General features: G+C 46.2%; 1 protein-coding gene across 1 annotated transcript; it reads right to left on the bottom strand.

Moving 5' to 3' along the window:
• Positions 1–3,815: 3,815 nt before the first annotated feature.
• CHMP2B (charged multivesicular body protein 2B) lies at positions 3,816–15,446 on the bottom strand. The gene is made up of 6 exons (XM_054166048.1): positions 15,310–15,446; positions 12,194–12,285; positions 7,933–8,127; positions 5,540–5,642; positions 4,460–4,566; positions 3,816–4,306 (listed from the first exon to the last, which is right to left on the bottom strand). Exons 1-6 carry the CDS (start codon positions 15,341–15,343, stop codon positions 4,193–4,195), a joined length of 645 nt encoding a protein of 214 aa, XP_054022023.1. The 5' UTR covers positions 15,344–15,446; the 3' UTR covers positions 3,816–4,192.
• Positions 15,447–15,843: the final 397 nt, after the last annotated feature.

The following is a 15,843-nucleotide window of genomic DNA, read 5'->3' as shown; positions in this document are numbered from 1 at the left end:
GATGCTTTACTGCCTTAAATGGGTGCAAAGGAGATGTGGCTTTAATGCTTGTTATCAAAAGTAACTTTTGCCAACTTATTATATGCTGTAAAGTTTTATTTAGACAGACTTAGCTATACAAATTGGGATATAGTTTACCTTACGAGTTTGTTACTTGAGGGGGAAAAACTAGGGAGTTATCAGGTTTTTGGTTACTTTGAGCTTTCCCTGTAGTGTTTTTTGTCTGATTAAGTATATGCATAGTCACACCAAAGACAGTGTGTCAAGCTAAAACGAGAAGACACTTGTGCTCTGAAACAAATATCTACACAAAGTATTTATTACACTGCATATTCCCACTCTTACACCCCACTGAGAATAATCCCTTGCCATCCTCTAACCTAGAGATAACAGCTGGGGGGGGGTGTGGGGTGTGTGTGGAGAATGGGGGTGTTGAAATAAAGTGCCAGAGCTCCACCTGTCAGAAAGACAGGCACTGAGGAACCAAGTGAATGGCTTTAGTGCTCCCTGGGGACAGCTTATCCATCTCCTCAGCCCTGCTCGTTGCTATGAGGATAGTCCATTCCCATATATGCACTTTCCCCTGCTTTGGCAGGGCTGAGATGGAGCACATGCAAGTAGCAATGTCTGGATACACTTGATTTTTCCCATCAGGCAGACCTGATGGTTTAGATGTCTAGATAACAGGCCATAGGAAGCCACAGCAGATTAATGTTGGAGAGCACTTGGAAGCAGTGTCCACAAGTCAAGCACACTCTGTCCTACAGGAAATTCTCTCTGGAATCTGTTACAGTGACACAGGCATGTTCAGCTGTGGAAATCTGCTTCCTGGGCTTAAAACATCTACAGTCTTATGAATGAATGCATTGCTTTACCCTCCACCTGCACCAACCCCTCACCAAGGCTCTAAGGGTGAAAGGCAGGTACACGAAGGTTCGGAGTCAGTACAGGTGGTGGCAGGCACCCCTGTACCTTTCATGCTCTGGGACCCCATGGCATGTGTGCTGAGACTACTGATATAAATTGGGTTTATATTCTAACTTATTTCCTTAAACAGCTTCCTAGAAATGATGTAAAGCTGTACTTCCCAGCCCTCCCTCCAATAAAGCGTTCTTGCACATTTGTATTCCAGGCGACGGTTTGGGAACCCTCTTCTCCGTTGTGTATCTTGCTGCTGTAGTTAACCCTGCCGTAAGAGTTAAGTGAAGAGCAGGCTTACCGTAGCACTGTGACTTCTGATCTTACACAAAGTCTCACAAGTGAAGGCTAATTGCAGCACCACAGTAAAATGAAACACAAGGTGCATTGCCTTGCAAGGGAATGACAGAAGTCTCAGTCAGGGAGCAGCCCCAGTTGACAGACCTCCAGGCACTGCCATGCAAACACCGACAAACTGAAGCAAAGTTGTTTAAAGAAAAGCAAGCTGCATGGGGTCGATTTAATGCACTGCAACTGCAGCTGTGAGACCTCATCCCTGGAGGTGTTTGCAGCCAGGCTGGATGTGGCTGTGAGCAACCTGCTGTGGTGTGAGGTGTCCCTGCCCATGGCAGGGGGCTTGGAACCCAATGAGCCTTGAGGTCCCTTTCACCCCTAACAACTCTATGATCTAAGTGTCATCTATGTTTCCCTTGTTGTCCTGTTTTACTGAGCACTCCTAGTGGGCACTTGTGGAGTAGATTCTGGGTGAGATGGGTCTTGGCCTGCCCCAGAAGACTCGTTCTGAGGTACGTGCACAAGTGCAATATTGTTCTTGGAAGAGGACCTCCAGACTCAGCTGCTATTGAGGTGTCAGCAAGGATAAGAGAGCTTAACATTTCAGTAGGGTTTTAACATTACTTTTTAAATTCAGTGTGCTAAGAGTGTTTCAGGACAAATTTGTTTCCAAGCAGGGGATAGAATGTACTAACTATAATCCAAATAAAAGCAAGTAAGCCTGCAAGCCTGCAACACTTCTCACTCTGCTCCTGTTTTTCATACAGATTAGAGCTACAGAACTTACAGAGACAAGAGTTAACAGAAACAGGCTGTTATCATCAGTAGCCCTGCTTCAGCATCTGACACTGGAAACCCATGCCTTCGTTCCTCTTCACCAAAGGCCCCACAGATAAAGATATTTCATACTAGCAATATGTCCTTTCAGTGACTGTCAGTGTTTGGCAAAGTGCACACTGCATTCAGAAAGGACACAGGCTCTAGTGTTCAACCAAAATACAACCAGTCAGCAACATTTTATACCAAACTGATTTCACATTATGGTTTCTCCTTCAGCACCTAAGAGCAGTATTGGGGCACCCATCACACAGAGAGAGAAATACAAACTCGATCAAGTTTTCAGTGAATGCTGAGTTTCAGTCCAAGATCCACAGGCCAAAAATAGGCTGCTTTACAGCTCATGTCGTATCAGCTGCCAGGAGTGCAAGGAAACCCCACTAAGAGGCAGAAGTTTAATGCTCATCTCACAGAGGACAAAGCTGCTGTGGAATAAAAAGCCTTTTGTTTTATTAGGTTTTTACAAAATAACTTGTAAAAAAAAAAGAGAAAAAAAACCAAACAGAAAATTCTCCTCACATCAGATCTATGCAATAGATGAAGCTACACCTTCCTACCTGCTACCTCACTTTGTCCATCACCTCCTTCCAACAGAAAGGACACCTGAATTTTGTGTCAAAAACAGATGAATTCCCAACTATGTTTTGTCTTTCTCTGCTGACTTCACTAAGAAGCAGAGGGTGTGCCAGCAGTAGATTCAGAGGCTGTCTCCTGCTACACCTTCCCCTAGCAGGAAAGTTTGCCCCTCACAGTCACCCTGGTTTCACTCTCGGGAGGTATCTTGCTTTCCTCTTCATAAAGCCAAGTTGATTTTGCTGTTTCTGTTCAGTGAACAGCCCCACTAAACCAGCACAGCTAAGGGGCAAGTAACCTCCAGCAGAGTAAGGGCTGAGAAACTTTACACATTCCGGTAAGTCCTACCTGGGAACTGCATCTCAGACTTTGTCATCTGTTTAAATATTAACAGCTCTTATTTAATTTGTCAAATGCATTCCACTTAAAAGTTAGGATCCTGGTGATGCAGTTAAGAGGCCACAGAAAACCCTCCCCAGACCCCCCACGCTTTTGCTACGGTGTTTAGTCAAGTGCTTGAGGTCTCGCACAACACTGCTCTCAAAGCTGAGCTTCTGGAAAGGATCAGTTGCACCTCAGTGAACAGTGCAATTATGCACAGTTATCTTCATTAAGAAATGCTGTAAAATATATACAGGAATTGTTCCAGGCAAATGTCTTCTTTGCAAGTGCACAAGTTGCATTTCTGAACTGCAGCACTGAGTCCCATCAAGCGTGCAGAGAGGTCTCCCCATGGTGTCTGTGAGGCCATCTCAGTGACAACTTTATCACCTTTCAAAGACTCACTCTGAAACGAACCACAATGGTGCAAGGTTTATATACATAAAGGCACAGCAGTTCTGTTGAAACCAGCTATGTTACAGTACAATAGAGTTTAATCAGTGCCTTTCATGCAACAGAATTTACTAACAAATTGAAATAATCTTTCTGTAAAATTGCCTGCAGAGACTGCAGCCTTGCCTCCTGGCAAGGACAGCCACCAGCCACTGCCTGACCGACCCCAGGTCACCACAGCAGCTTCAGAGAAACAGGACGCCTTGCCCTTCCGCCTACAACTGCTACTTCCCAGCCTATTTCTCATCAAAAGAAAGCAGTTTCCAACTATGTTGGGAAGTTGGAAGGTCTCATTTCTGTTAAGCTGACAGACTAAGAGATTTTCTATGGTGATTGCTTTAGAAAAATCACATCTCTATAGGTGCTGTCCAAGGAGGCATCACCACTAGCCACAGAGTAGCCAGTCCTAAGGAGGGATCAGGAACTGAGACAGAGGAAAGCTTTGAATTCAGAAGACATATTCAGATCAGGCATAAATGAATCTATCACTGGAATGATATCCTTGGCTGGTCCAGCACTCAAAAGGACTGCATGCACTGGGCACACCAAGTGCACTTCTCCCTGTAGATTGACAAAAAATATTCTGCCCTTCTCCTTCCCTCATTGCCAACTTCAAGTTCTCATTCCTGAAGCTTCAGAGTTTCCATAGACATCAGTTGCATTGAAAGAGTTTTTGCACTTTTTACATCTGTCTGCAGATGAATATTCAGAAGGCAGACTGCACATTGCCATCGAGCTAATCAACTCCCAAAGCTTTGAGCTGTCGTTCAATCTCTTCATCTGATATGGTAGCAGCTTTTGATGTTGATGCAGATGGTAAACTTCTATCAGCTGATGGAGCTTTGGCCATCTAGAAGAGACAGAAGCTTTCCTCAGTCAAAACAGTATGTGACAAGCAGCTCACTTTTAGAGTAAGACTGGCCATTAAGGGCTGCCAGAATAATCTGTTTTCAAATGGGAGTGAAGGGGAAGAAGGCCATGAGCAGGGTCCAAGAAGCCATACCTTGCCAGAGATTTCGATGCCTATCTCATCAAGCACTTGGTTCACAATATCTTGGCTTTCTTCTTCTTCATCAGAGGCATCAAAAATATCATCCAGAGTGTCATTAACTTAAAATAAAGGAAAATTCACTGTGTTAAGCAGAAAGGTTACCAAAATAAGCCAGTACCATCTTCCTGCCCACCCAGAATGCAGTAGTAATAGCACTGTGTAAGACATTACCCAGAAGTATCTGTATAGTGAAGCTTGCTACCTCAGCCTTGCAAAGCCTGCGAGTGCTGCTACAGCAACAGGCTAAGGCATGACTGCTCTTGTAACAATGCTGAGATTCACTAAGATTGTTGCTGTCTCCTGACCAGATTTTAGCACTTCTTAAAACCACCTTGTAGAGTTCCGTAAGAAACTAAATAGATTTCTTCCCTCTCCCTTGTCTAAGCTGCAAAGTTGTTAACTACTCAGCTAATTTCTGAACTGCAACAACCCAGTCCTGCACACTTGAGGTGCTCACATCTTATTCAACAGTATTATTTTGAGTCCCTGCTAGTTACTACAGCCAGCACAGAGGCAGGGATTAGGATAGAAAGGAGACTGTGCTGGCAGCAACAGGAAGTTTGGTAGTATTTTGCTGGCAGTGGAAGATGCAACCACAAACAAGAAACTTGACGCCCAAGTCAGAGAAGGAAGACAAGCCATCCCATGGCATCATACACCTAAAGCTCAGATTGTCAACGGTGTGCAGTCCCAGAAGAAAGAGCACACACAGAACTATCAACGACAGAATGGGCAATTATGCCAATGAGGCTCTGAACTGGTCTCAAACCCTCTTCCCTTCCAGTATGTTCTTTCTAGAAGTATGGGGTGTGTTTTGCATGACAATGGGAAAGAACAGATTCCAGATGCAGTCCCTGGAGCCACTAAAAAGCTCCTTGCTCCCACATGCAATTGTTTGTTTGCTCTTCATGATTGCTGTCAGTTTCATGAATTATAGAAATAAAGCTTCCAGCATCAGTATTTCCAGACTGGTTCTGCCCTTTCAAGAGCACTGTGGGCTGCAGTTAGCTGTTCCCTGAGTGCAGAACTTACTCATTTCTTCAGTCATTTCCATCTTCATGTTTTCCTTCTGGAAGTTCTGCATAGTCTGTAGTGTCTTTTGTGGATCCATTTTCTTATTAACTGCTTGCATTGTCTATTAATATTGAAAAAACCCTTAATCATACAGTAAGACATCAGTAAGTACCAACAGAGACACGAAGAAGGAGTAAGACCTTTCTAACAGAATAGCCTTCAGCCCAAATTTCACTTTCCTTGTCCTCTGTCTCCCATGGGAACTGCAGATACACAACAGACCAGCAGTGTAGCCTGCACCTAGTAAGCAATATTGGCACCTACTACCCTAGCAGCTATGCTTTTCAATGTATGCATCTTTCTCACACCAAGACACTTCTCCTGGCCTTACACCAGGACACATCTCCCTGATCCAAATGACAAGAATGGGACAGTAATTTCTAACTTGCATTCTATACACCTTAAAGAAGCAAATGGCTGCAGGTTTTGTTCAGCAATTTACTGACCCCCCATTAAAGCACACACATCACATTGCAATGGTCTTTTCATAACTCAATGGAATTTTACTTTTCTCTGACAAGCACAATACTGAAGTGCTCATACTAGCTCAGGGTGAACCTCTGTAATGGCTAGAGATCTTTCACTAGCAGTGTGACAAACTTCACCTGTTTTACTCCAAGCATGCAGCACTGCCTTTGCAGGCACCACTACTTCATACTTCTTTCCTATGAAGCAAGCTACTGTATTTCTCAGGGGATGTCACAACCTAAACACAGATAGGAGTAATTCAAACATAGAGTCTATCTTTGAGAAGATAAAAGAGTTGGTTAATTAAAAGGGATGCTATCAAGCTCAACAGCTGCTGCTGGCTTCATAGAAGCTTTTCTGCCTTCCTGTCTGAGTTTTTTTAAGTGGTAATGTATTATGCTTCTAACGTTACTTGAATTTCAAAGACTGTGTTTGTGTCACATCATTTGAGTTTATAAAGCTGTTCTGGGTGTTAGGTCTTTGAAATTATTTCACCTGAACTATAATTGGATATCAAAACACTGAACTGATAAAGACCTTAGAGATCTTTAGCAAATCATGGTCAGACATGTGATTGCAAGAAATAGGTAAGTATTGACTGGACTTTACTATGGCCAAAACTAGTGCCACACATGCTAAAAAGTACGTAGGAAATACTTTGAAAGCTTTGCATTCATGTATTTGTCTTGCTTTTTGAGGTAGATGATTTAACATATCTATCAGCAATGGTTGTGTGAGATTAAGAACAGTTTTTAAGTTTCAAAATGAACAACTGAATATTCTCCTTTTTTAAGTTTCCTGTGTTGATAAGGCAAAGTATGCACTGAAAAGTGACCCAAAGAATTCAGCCCCTCCCTATCCAATAACTTTACACAAACCAGTCCACAGAAATACCTGCTGTGTGCATCACTCTTCCTGGTGCTGGTTAGTTTGGCACAAATACTTTCATTTCTTTTTCTGATGTAATCTCCACAATCAGTCCAGTGACACTTTGGTTCTTAGAAACTGAATCTAAGACATCTCATGCATAAAACCAAGTTAACCACATCATAACTGACAAGCAAGACCATCTTGTTCACATGACACACTGCTGCAGGATGACTGAGTAAGCTGTGTGGTTGGATGAGTTCTACAGCCACACAAGCTGCTCCCTGCCGTGCGGGTGAGTGAGGACGGAAAGGCTGCTATAGAGCCACAACTGTGTGGCTGAATGGCTGATACCTGGCAGCAAAGCCTTTAGCAGTAATTACTCTCTGCACCAAGCTGTGTCACATTGCTGTGTTTAACTGGCACCTAACACTCGGACTGTGCAAAAGCACAGCTTGTCTACAAGAATGCCTGTTTCCCGTACCTCACGCTGAACAATCCTCCTTGCCAAAAGCAATGTGCCCATGCACCAATTCATGAAAACAGGGGGAAGTTCACACCTGACCAGCTCTAACACAGATTTTTCAGACTCACACAACAGGAGATTTGTGAGAAACTTAATGCAACACCATGTCCGTGCACCAGGGAGAGCAGAACGGCAGGGGATGCAGATCAGATTTCTGCAGGAGCTTGAGATCTAAAGCAGTAACTTCTCGCACAACTCACAAAGCTCCTGTAACGCACTGCCTTGATTTCTAGGCAGAACATGCCCTACTTTTTCCCACTAAAACCTGCTGGTGACAAGACACGCAGGCAAGACAGCGCAGCAGCGTGGTTTGGGGCTCTGATGCGGTGAAAGGCGTTGATTTTCATCACCCAAACTTTTGGCAGGCGTTCAGGCCAGGAACGTATGCTGGGTTAGGTGCTAACTGGCAGGGCTGACTAGGCGCAGAGCAACACAAATCCTGCAACTGTAAGCCGCATTTTAAGGTGAAGAACTTCTTGCAACACCTTACCTTAGCTGTAGTTGACATAGCTCCTGCCATCTTCATCTGCGAGTTCATGACTTTCGTCTGCGTCGACATGGAGGTGACTTTAGAGCTCACAGCATACGTTCGGTTCTTCTGCTTCCGCAGCTGCACCAGCTGCTTTGCCAGCACTTTGCAGGCTTCTTTGTTACCAGTCTTAGCCATTTTCTTTATTTCCAGCTCCTGTTGGAAAAAGTACAAATTAATTCTACAGAACTTTTTCATTCAAACAGAGACTACAATTAAGCCCTAACAGTGAAGCGAACTATCGCCTCGTTTCAGGTTTTCTAAAGACCTTTTCTGAAGGTCCATGAATATCCTCCCTTGCTTTGCTGTCACAACTAGCAGCATAAAGGCAAGGCTGTAATGAGCTGACCACAAGAGAAAAACACCACAAAACTGAATTACAGTGTGGCTGCACACAGCTCCCCAAAGCCTTCAATTCCTGCACAACATCACGCTGACTTCTATAGGAGCATTCAACACCACATCTGACTAGGCAGCAACATCTCCAAGAAAAACAACAGAAGCCCAACAAAAACCCCAAAAGTGAAGAAATTATTATGGCCAGCTAACTATTAGTGCCATGACTAATTATCTTTGATTTCCTGCATTCATGAGCAACCAAGCCACACTGCCCATGGAACAGAGAGGTTATAGGTTCAACACTTCTTCAGCCTTGCAAGCATCTCGTAACCATTTGGGGGTAAGAAGTAGATAAAGGTGGATGAGTGATACCTCTAAGCTGTCTGCCCACATAAAATTGAGCTGGACTTAAATTAGTATTTAATAAAGCAGTGTCATCTGTCTACAGCAACCTGTGTTTAAACCTTGAGAAAGACACTTCTGCCTTGGGGAAAAAGCCCCAAGCCCCAGTGTGCCAGCTCAGAGGAGGAAGTTTGGCACAAATCACCTTGTCGGGTAAGACTTTCCAAATGTGCCTTTTGATCTGTGATTTGGCAATGCAACCTTGCAAATAACTTTTCCTTTTTTTTAAGGATGGTTTGCCATAGCATCTCAGCTCTTTGTAGATGTCCAATTGTACATTTTGCATTTTACCATGCAGTAAAGGCAGCCTTTAAAGACCAGCATTCTCCTGTGATGTTTCAGAACATACCTGCTACAGCAATACAAGTGCCTCACTGTGTGTACTGGCACTCCAGAACACTGCACGTGTAAGAGGGTACGTTGATCTGAAAAGGTACATACTGGACACCAGAATAAGCAAAACAGTCAGGTTTAAAGGCAAGTGTAAACTGACATCCTGCATTAGCTCCTCTACTACCAGGAAAGATCCTGGTTCACTTTACTGTAGAGAGGGCATTGGCACAGGATCTTCTCTGTAAATCTGCAGTTTCTGAAAGGCTGTGTCATAAACATTTTCACAGTATCACCAAGGTTGGAAGAGACCTCAAAGATCATCAAGTCCAACCTGTCACCACAGACCTCATGACTAGACCATGGCACCAAGTGCCACATCCAATATTTAATCTAAGCAGGTACAGATCAGTAAATAAGGAGCACAAGACTGTTCAAACATTAGAGGCCTGAAATAGCGGTAAAGTAGCTCACACAGACCAGAAAAAAACTGAAGTTTTTATAACATGCCCATAATATTAGCTCCTTTTTTACTACCTGAAGACAGGGGAGGTTTAGGCTGGATGTTAGGGAGAAGTTGTTCACAGAAAGAGATTGGCCATTGGGATGTGCTGCCAGGGAGGTGGTGGAGTCACCATCACTGGAGGTGTTTAGGAAGAGACTGGATGAGGCGCTTGGTGCCATGGTTCAGTCGATTAGATGGTGCTGGGTGATAGGTTAGACTCTATGATCTCAAAGGTCTTTTCCAACCTGGTTAATTCTATTCTATTCTATTGGGGAGGACAGGAGTGATTTGTTTGCACCCTATTTTTAGCAGGAAACGTTTGAAAGTAGAGGTGTTCTCACTGAGATGATTTAAGTAGCTTTTATAACCTGATCTGCAACGCAAAATACAAACCTGCACCATCAGATCACTGGCAGATAATCCAACTGCAAAAATCAAACCCCACACAGAGATTATTTTATTCTAACTAAGAAGTGGGATAAAGAGCTGCAGCAAGTCTGAGGCAACCTTGTTCAAGTGGGTTATGCTCTTGGAACAAAACATAATCATCAACATGTATACGGTCATAGGGGCTACTGAAGTGAAACAGAACTGCCTGAACACTGCAAGGTACTGTCATAAATAGAATGAATATGACTAGGTGTTCTCAGAGTGGCAATTCATAGCTAAGAGAAAAAAAACCCACCACACAAACCAGACTTTCTGAAGAAAGTACATGAAGTGTCCTGAGATTAACTGGAAAGCTCTTGGCCCTTTTCCACCTAACCTGACTTTGAAAAGTAGGATTTGTTGCCCATGGTTCTCTTATCCTAACAGAGAACTGTACACTTTTTCAAAGACATATTTCACTTCCTCCTCCTTCTCATCAGAAACCCAACATTTCTGAAACAATTTACTGTGGTAAGCAATCAAAACTTCGACCTGAGCGCTCACGAAAGCTCAGGCTACTTCCAGAGTTAGAACATTTCATACTGCAAAGTGCCTGATCTAGATTAAACAAGTTGAAGGCTTCCAGAAACAACTCCCAGCTCCTGGTATTCAAATGACCTGGTTGCCATGACCTAACAGCTCAGTAACTACTGAAAGTGTGACTAGATTTGCATAGCTTTTCCCACAGTCTGAGCATGTCCTCATGCATCAAACCCCACCATCTGTCACAGCCATTTAGCCAATTACACTGCCACACAGGTGCAGCATTCATTCACCGAGTACTTACAGCTTGCACACACCCACTTCTAAATTGATGTTAATTTAGGTATAGTTTTACTATTATCATCTAGGGAAGTTCTACATGAATGAAAATAACAACCCTATGAGGCTTATAGTTTTTCAAGTGCTCTCTCCCACTGGAAAGTCAGGGTAACATATGATAGCACCGACATTGATTTCTGTTACCAAAAGACTGCTGATTTACAAGCCTGTGAGGAAAAAAACTACTTCTGAAGGATAGGGAATAGTAAGAATGGAATGAGAAAAAAAGAATGTGGTTGTTCTATCTAAACACATTGTTCCAGGCTTTTCCTATGTTAAAGGCTGTTCAACATCTTCCTCAGTGACACTGATGAGGAGAAAGTGTCTGCTCGGCATGTTTGCTGATGATACCAATCTGGGAGGCTTGGCTGGGACACCTGAAGGCTGTGCAGCCATTCAGACTTGGACAGAGTGGAGAGCTGGCCACAGAGGAACCTGATGAGGTTCAGCAAGGATAAGTGCAGAGTCCTGCATCTGGGAAGGAAGAATAAACTGCACCAGTACAGGTTAGGAGGTGATACTGCAGAGAGCAGTCCTGTGGAGAAGGACCTGGGAATCCTGGTGGGTAAAAAGTTATCCATGGGTCAGCAATGTGCCCCTGTGGCCAAGAGGGACAATGGTATCCTGGGGTGCATTAAGAGGAGTGTGTCCAGCAGATCCAGGGAGGTTCTCCTCCCCCTCTACTCTGCCCTGGTAAGACCTCACCTGGAATATTGCATCCATCTTTGGGCTCCCCAGTTCAGGAGGGACAGGGATCTGCTGGAGAGTCCAACAGAGAGCTACAAGGATGATTAGGGGACTGAAGCACATGCCCTGTGAGGAGAGGATGAGAGACCTGGGGCTGTTGAGTCTGGAGAAGAGAAGACTGAGAGGGGATTTAACAAATGTTTATAAATATCTGAGGGCTGGGGGTCAAGGGGCTGGGGACAGGCTCTTCTCCATTGCACGCTGTGATAGGACAAGGGGCAGTGGATACTAACTACAGCACGGGAGGTTCCATCTCAGCATGAGACGGAATTTCTTCATTGTGAGGGTCACAGAGCACTGGGACAGGCTCCCCAGAGAGGCTGTGGAGTCCCCTTCTCTGGAGACTTTCAAGACTCACCTGGATGCATTCCTGTGTGACCTGTGCTGGATTCTATGGTCCTGCTCTGGCAGGGGGGTTGGACTCTATGATCTCCAGAGGTTCCTTCCAACCCCCAACATCCTCTGATCCTGTAATCACTTTTAGACACCTTTCTTCCCCAACACAATTTCAGTAACTGAAAAGTCACACAGGGAAAGACAACTTTCTTGTGTTCAGTTAGTACAGATTGAGCTGTACCTTGGCACTTTACAAGTTTTCTGTTATACTGAGGGCACGTGCTTGCTTTCAGAGTTCCCTGCTTTACTTACCAGTTGTTTCTCCTGTTTTTCAAGTGCTGCTCTGTCTCTGGTTATAGCCCTCTGTGTACCTCTTAACTCTCGATTTTGCTCCTTTATTATATCTGAAAAGAAAATATTTACAGTGGATAAAAGCTTTCAGCACTGCACAAACACCTTACCTGCTAAGTACCCTGCAGGCACGCAGTGAGTTTGGCTGTCTCCTCTAGTTCAGAACGAAGGGTCAGCTCTCAGAGAGCTGCTAGTGCTTCAAAGATGAAACATTAGCAAAACACTATTTTATGTATACAACACGATTACATTTCAGCACCATAGCCCATGCTCCATAACAAAAAGGCTATTTTAACTAGCATGTTTCTCTGCACCATAACCATAGCAAGAATCTTAACCACACAGTAGGAGCCAGGTACGCACGCTTGTCTGCAAGTTCAGCCCTAACTCAGCAATAACATACTCACTGTGAGCCCACTGCTCAAACAGTCAGACCTCACTTGAACAGACAGACCAGCTCAGAAACCTCATCTCTGAGGTCTAAGAGCAGTTAAGGAGCTCCCAAGTCCATTAAAACAGTGAAGATCCTCCTAGATGCAAGTTCTGGATTCTGCTCTTCTCTGTCCGTGTCCTGGTTTGTTGGAGATTGCTCTCCTCCACAAACAATACCACACTGTGCAGCCCAACTTCCAGTAAGACTATACAGACCATAATGTTTGAACTCTTCCACTTAGCAGGTGCTTGAAAAGATCAAGACATGAAAGGGGAGGTCTTTATAGCAAAACTAAGTTTCCCACCAACTGCAGTAGCTAGGCAGAAGCTTACAGGCTGTCACACTTCATCCTCCACAGGAGTTTTGTCCACTCTGCTGTTGTATAATTATTTACTGGCAACATCCACTTATTAAAGTAAGCATTATTTACAATACAGGCATCAGCCATGCCAGCTGCAATCCAGTTTGGTTAGAATTCACAGCAAAGGTAGATATGTCTGCATCTGACTCAACATCCTCTGACCTTTGTAGAGGAAAGAAGTCAGTACCTTTAGGAAGAGATTCCTCTGCTCCTCATGCATCTGTCTATATGGCATTGGATTCATTTGGGTGGTCATTTCAAGGGAGCAGACTGTCACACAAACTATTTAGAGCTTGCTCTTCTAATCCACAAAGTAACATCATCAAAGGGCCCTGCTATTCTTCAGAAGTCTGATGCAGGTGAGAAGCAATACAAGAAGGCAGTTACTGGCAGACACAGAAGTATGACAGACAAATTCTGGACACTGTAGCCACTCTTCATTTTTAAGGCTTGTAATAATTGTTCATTATTTAACAAATTCTTCATTCCCACAATGAGAATACTGTAAAGCAGCACTTGTTGAAATTACTTCAACCTTAATAGGCTTGACTCAGAACCCTCCAATCTTCAGTGGTGTTTTCAGGGAGACATGTGCAAGCCCCTCCCAGCAGGGGCTTTTGGCTAAATACATATATATACCAAACTCTACGAAAAAGGGTTCTTACAGGGCTGGTGCTGCTTCAGGACCTACGCAACAAGCATCTTCAGAAGATGCAGGCTTTTTAGGACAACAATGAAGAGCTGAAAGATGACATGGAACATAAACTGCATTCTTCACACTGGAGAAGCAGTAGTGGAAGTTATTCTGAAAACAATGCTACAGGCAAGTAATTTAGTTGCACCTGCAAAAAATGGAAGGAAAGGCTTCACAGCTACATACCAGAGTTTCTTTTCCAACTACAATAACTACTTGAAAAAAAATCCCTCAGCACAGAAAGCTTGAGAAGTAGGAGCTTCAAGATGGGAAGATACAAGACCTGTACTTGTCAGAAGAGAATAAAGGTGAGCATGATACTTATTTCTGTGTCTGATCTCACAAACTGGCTCAAACTAAGGACAGCATTAAATCAAAAATAACTATCAGCATTCACAGGCCCTTTCTTGAAAGTGATGGACATGATGAGAACTTGTTCCTGTTCCCCTGTGACACCGAATGCACACTGCTAGCTCTGCTCCAGCAGCGGGAGGCAGCCAGAGGAAGCCAGGGTATCCCCGAGGCTGCTGATAGCCACTCCCACGCGTCACACCAGCATCTCCAACCAGGGCAAGGAGGAAGCACCTCCATTCCTTAAACAGGTCGGACAAGAGACACCCAGCAAGCCTTGATCTGACTCCTACATATCTGCCTTACTCATGGAAGCCTGGAGCCACCTCCCCCTTCCTTCACTACCAGACAAGTGGGGAAAATACACGTTCTCCCCCGGTGACATACGACTGGTTGATCCACAGCATCATTTTTGGCAAGTCATTTTTGAACGAGGACCCACCGGATTTGACACAAGGCACTTACCACAGCAGCCAGGCAGTTCTGGGTCTGGCCAACTGCCAGCCAGCCTCTGCCCCACAAAGCTGGGGCACAATGATTTGAGGGCTGACGCTCGCCCAGGACATCTTTGTTGGCTTTACTTTGGAGATCGTTACTTACGCTTAGGTCTAAGCGTTTTGTTGGCCGACTGACTACCAAACCATCTAAGCAAACTTAATACCCGCGTACAAAGCCTCGGGAGCCAGCAGCGAAGCCGGGCAGCGACCATGCCAGGCCACCCTTCTCCCCGCCGCAGACAGCTGCCTGCCGCAGACCACCGCCGATCGCGACCCTGCTCCTCCTCGGCTCCAACTACTCTCTGCGGGCCTGGTTTGCTCCCTCGCTGCAGACAGACCTTCCTCCTCCTGCCTCACCCACAGACTGAGCTCACCAGGGCCCGGGCGCCACACCTCGGCCCGGCCCGGCCGGCCCGCGGGGCTCGGCGGAGCTCCCGTCCTGCTGCCCCGGGGGGCCCTGCCGTCCCGCACGGCCCCAGCGCCGCCCCTGAGTCACCCTGGCCGGGCTGTGGCCTCCTCCTCCTCTCCCTGCGCCCCTGCTCTGCGAGTTCTCGCTCTGCCGGGACACAGGGCCCGAGGCCGCCCCGCAGGCACTGCCACCACCCCCAGGCTCCAGTCGAGCCCAGGGCCGGGGCCGGCTCCGAGCCCGGCAGCGTACGAGAGCCGGTGGCAGCCGTCCCTGGGCTCCGAGAGGGGCGGAGGGGCCCTTCACCGATTGCCGGCGATCCTACACCCACTCACCGTCCACAGTCTTCTTCTTGAAGAGCGAGGCCATGGCGACAGCCGGACGGGGAGCAGCGGACCCCCACCACCGCCACCCCAACGAGCTGCTGCCTCCCCCTCAGGTGACCAGGAAGCGGCCGAGGCCGCGCAGACCGCTCGGCTCCGCCCCCTTCGCCGGCGGGGGGCGGGGCGGGGCGGGCTCACCCCGCCCACCCCGCGGCGAGGGTGGGCGGCCGCTGGCTGTGCCGGAGCCTGGGGGGGTTGCTCGCCGGGGCTGCTGCGGGATGGGGAGCGGTTGCTAGAGCAGGATCGCCTCTCTTCCCTGCACGGATTCTCCCTGCGCTTGAGCTTGCTCATACTGCGCGGCGGGAGAGGCGCCCCGGGTGCTGGGGTGGTGGTGTGGCCATGTGACGCGGGGGGACCAGCATGGGACCCGGCGCAGGATGCCCGGGGAAGTTGTCTGGCGGCGGTGGTGTGCGGCCGGGTAGGGCCGGGCCGTCGTGACTCGCCGCTCCGAGCACCGCTGACTGGTTTCAGTTTCTTCATATTAAA

The sequence above is a fragment of the Dryobates pubescens genome, chromosome 12 (assembly GCF_014839835.1).
Source record: "Dryobates pubescens isolate bDryPub1 chromosome 12, bDryPub1.pri, whole genome shotgun sequence".
NCBI classification, from domain to species: domain Eukaryota; kingdom Metazoa; phylum Chordata; class Aves; order Piciformes; family Picidae; genus Dryobates; species Dryobates pubescens.
The sequence above is the reverse complement of the archived record's forward strand: the minus strand, read 5'-3'. Positions and strand labels throughout refer to the sequence as shown.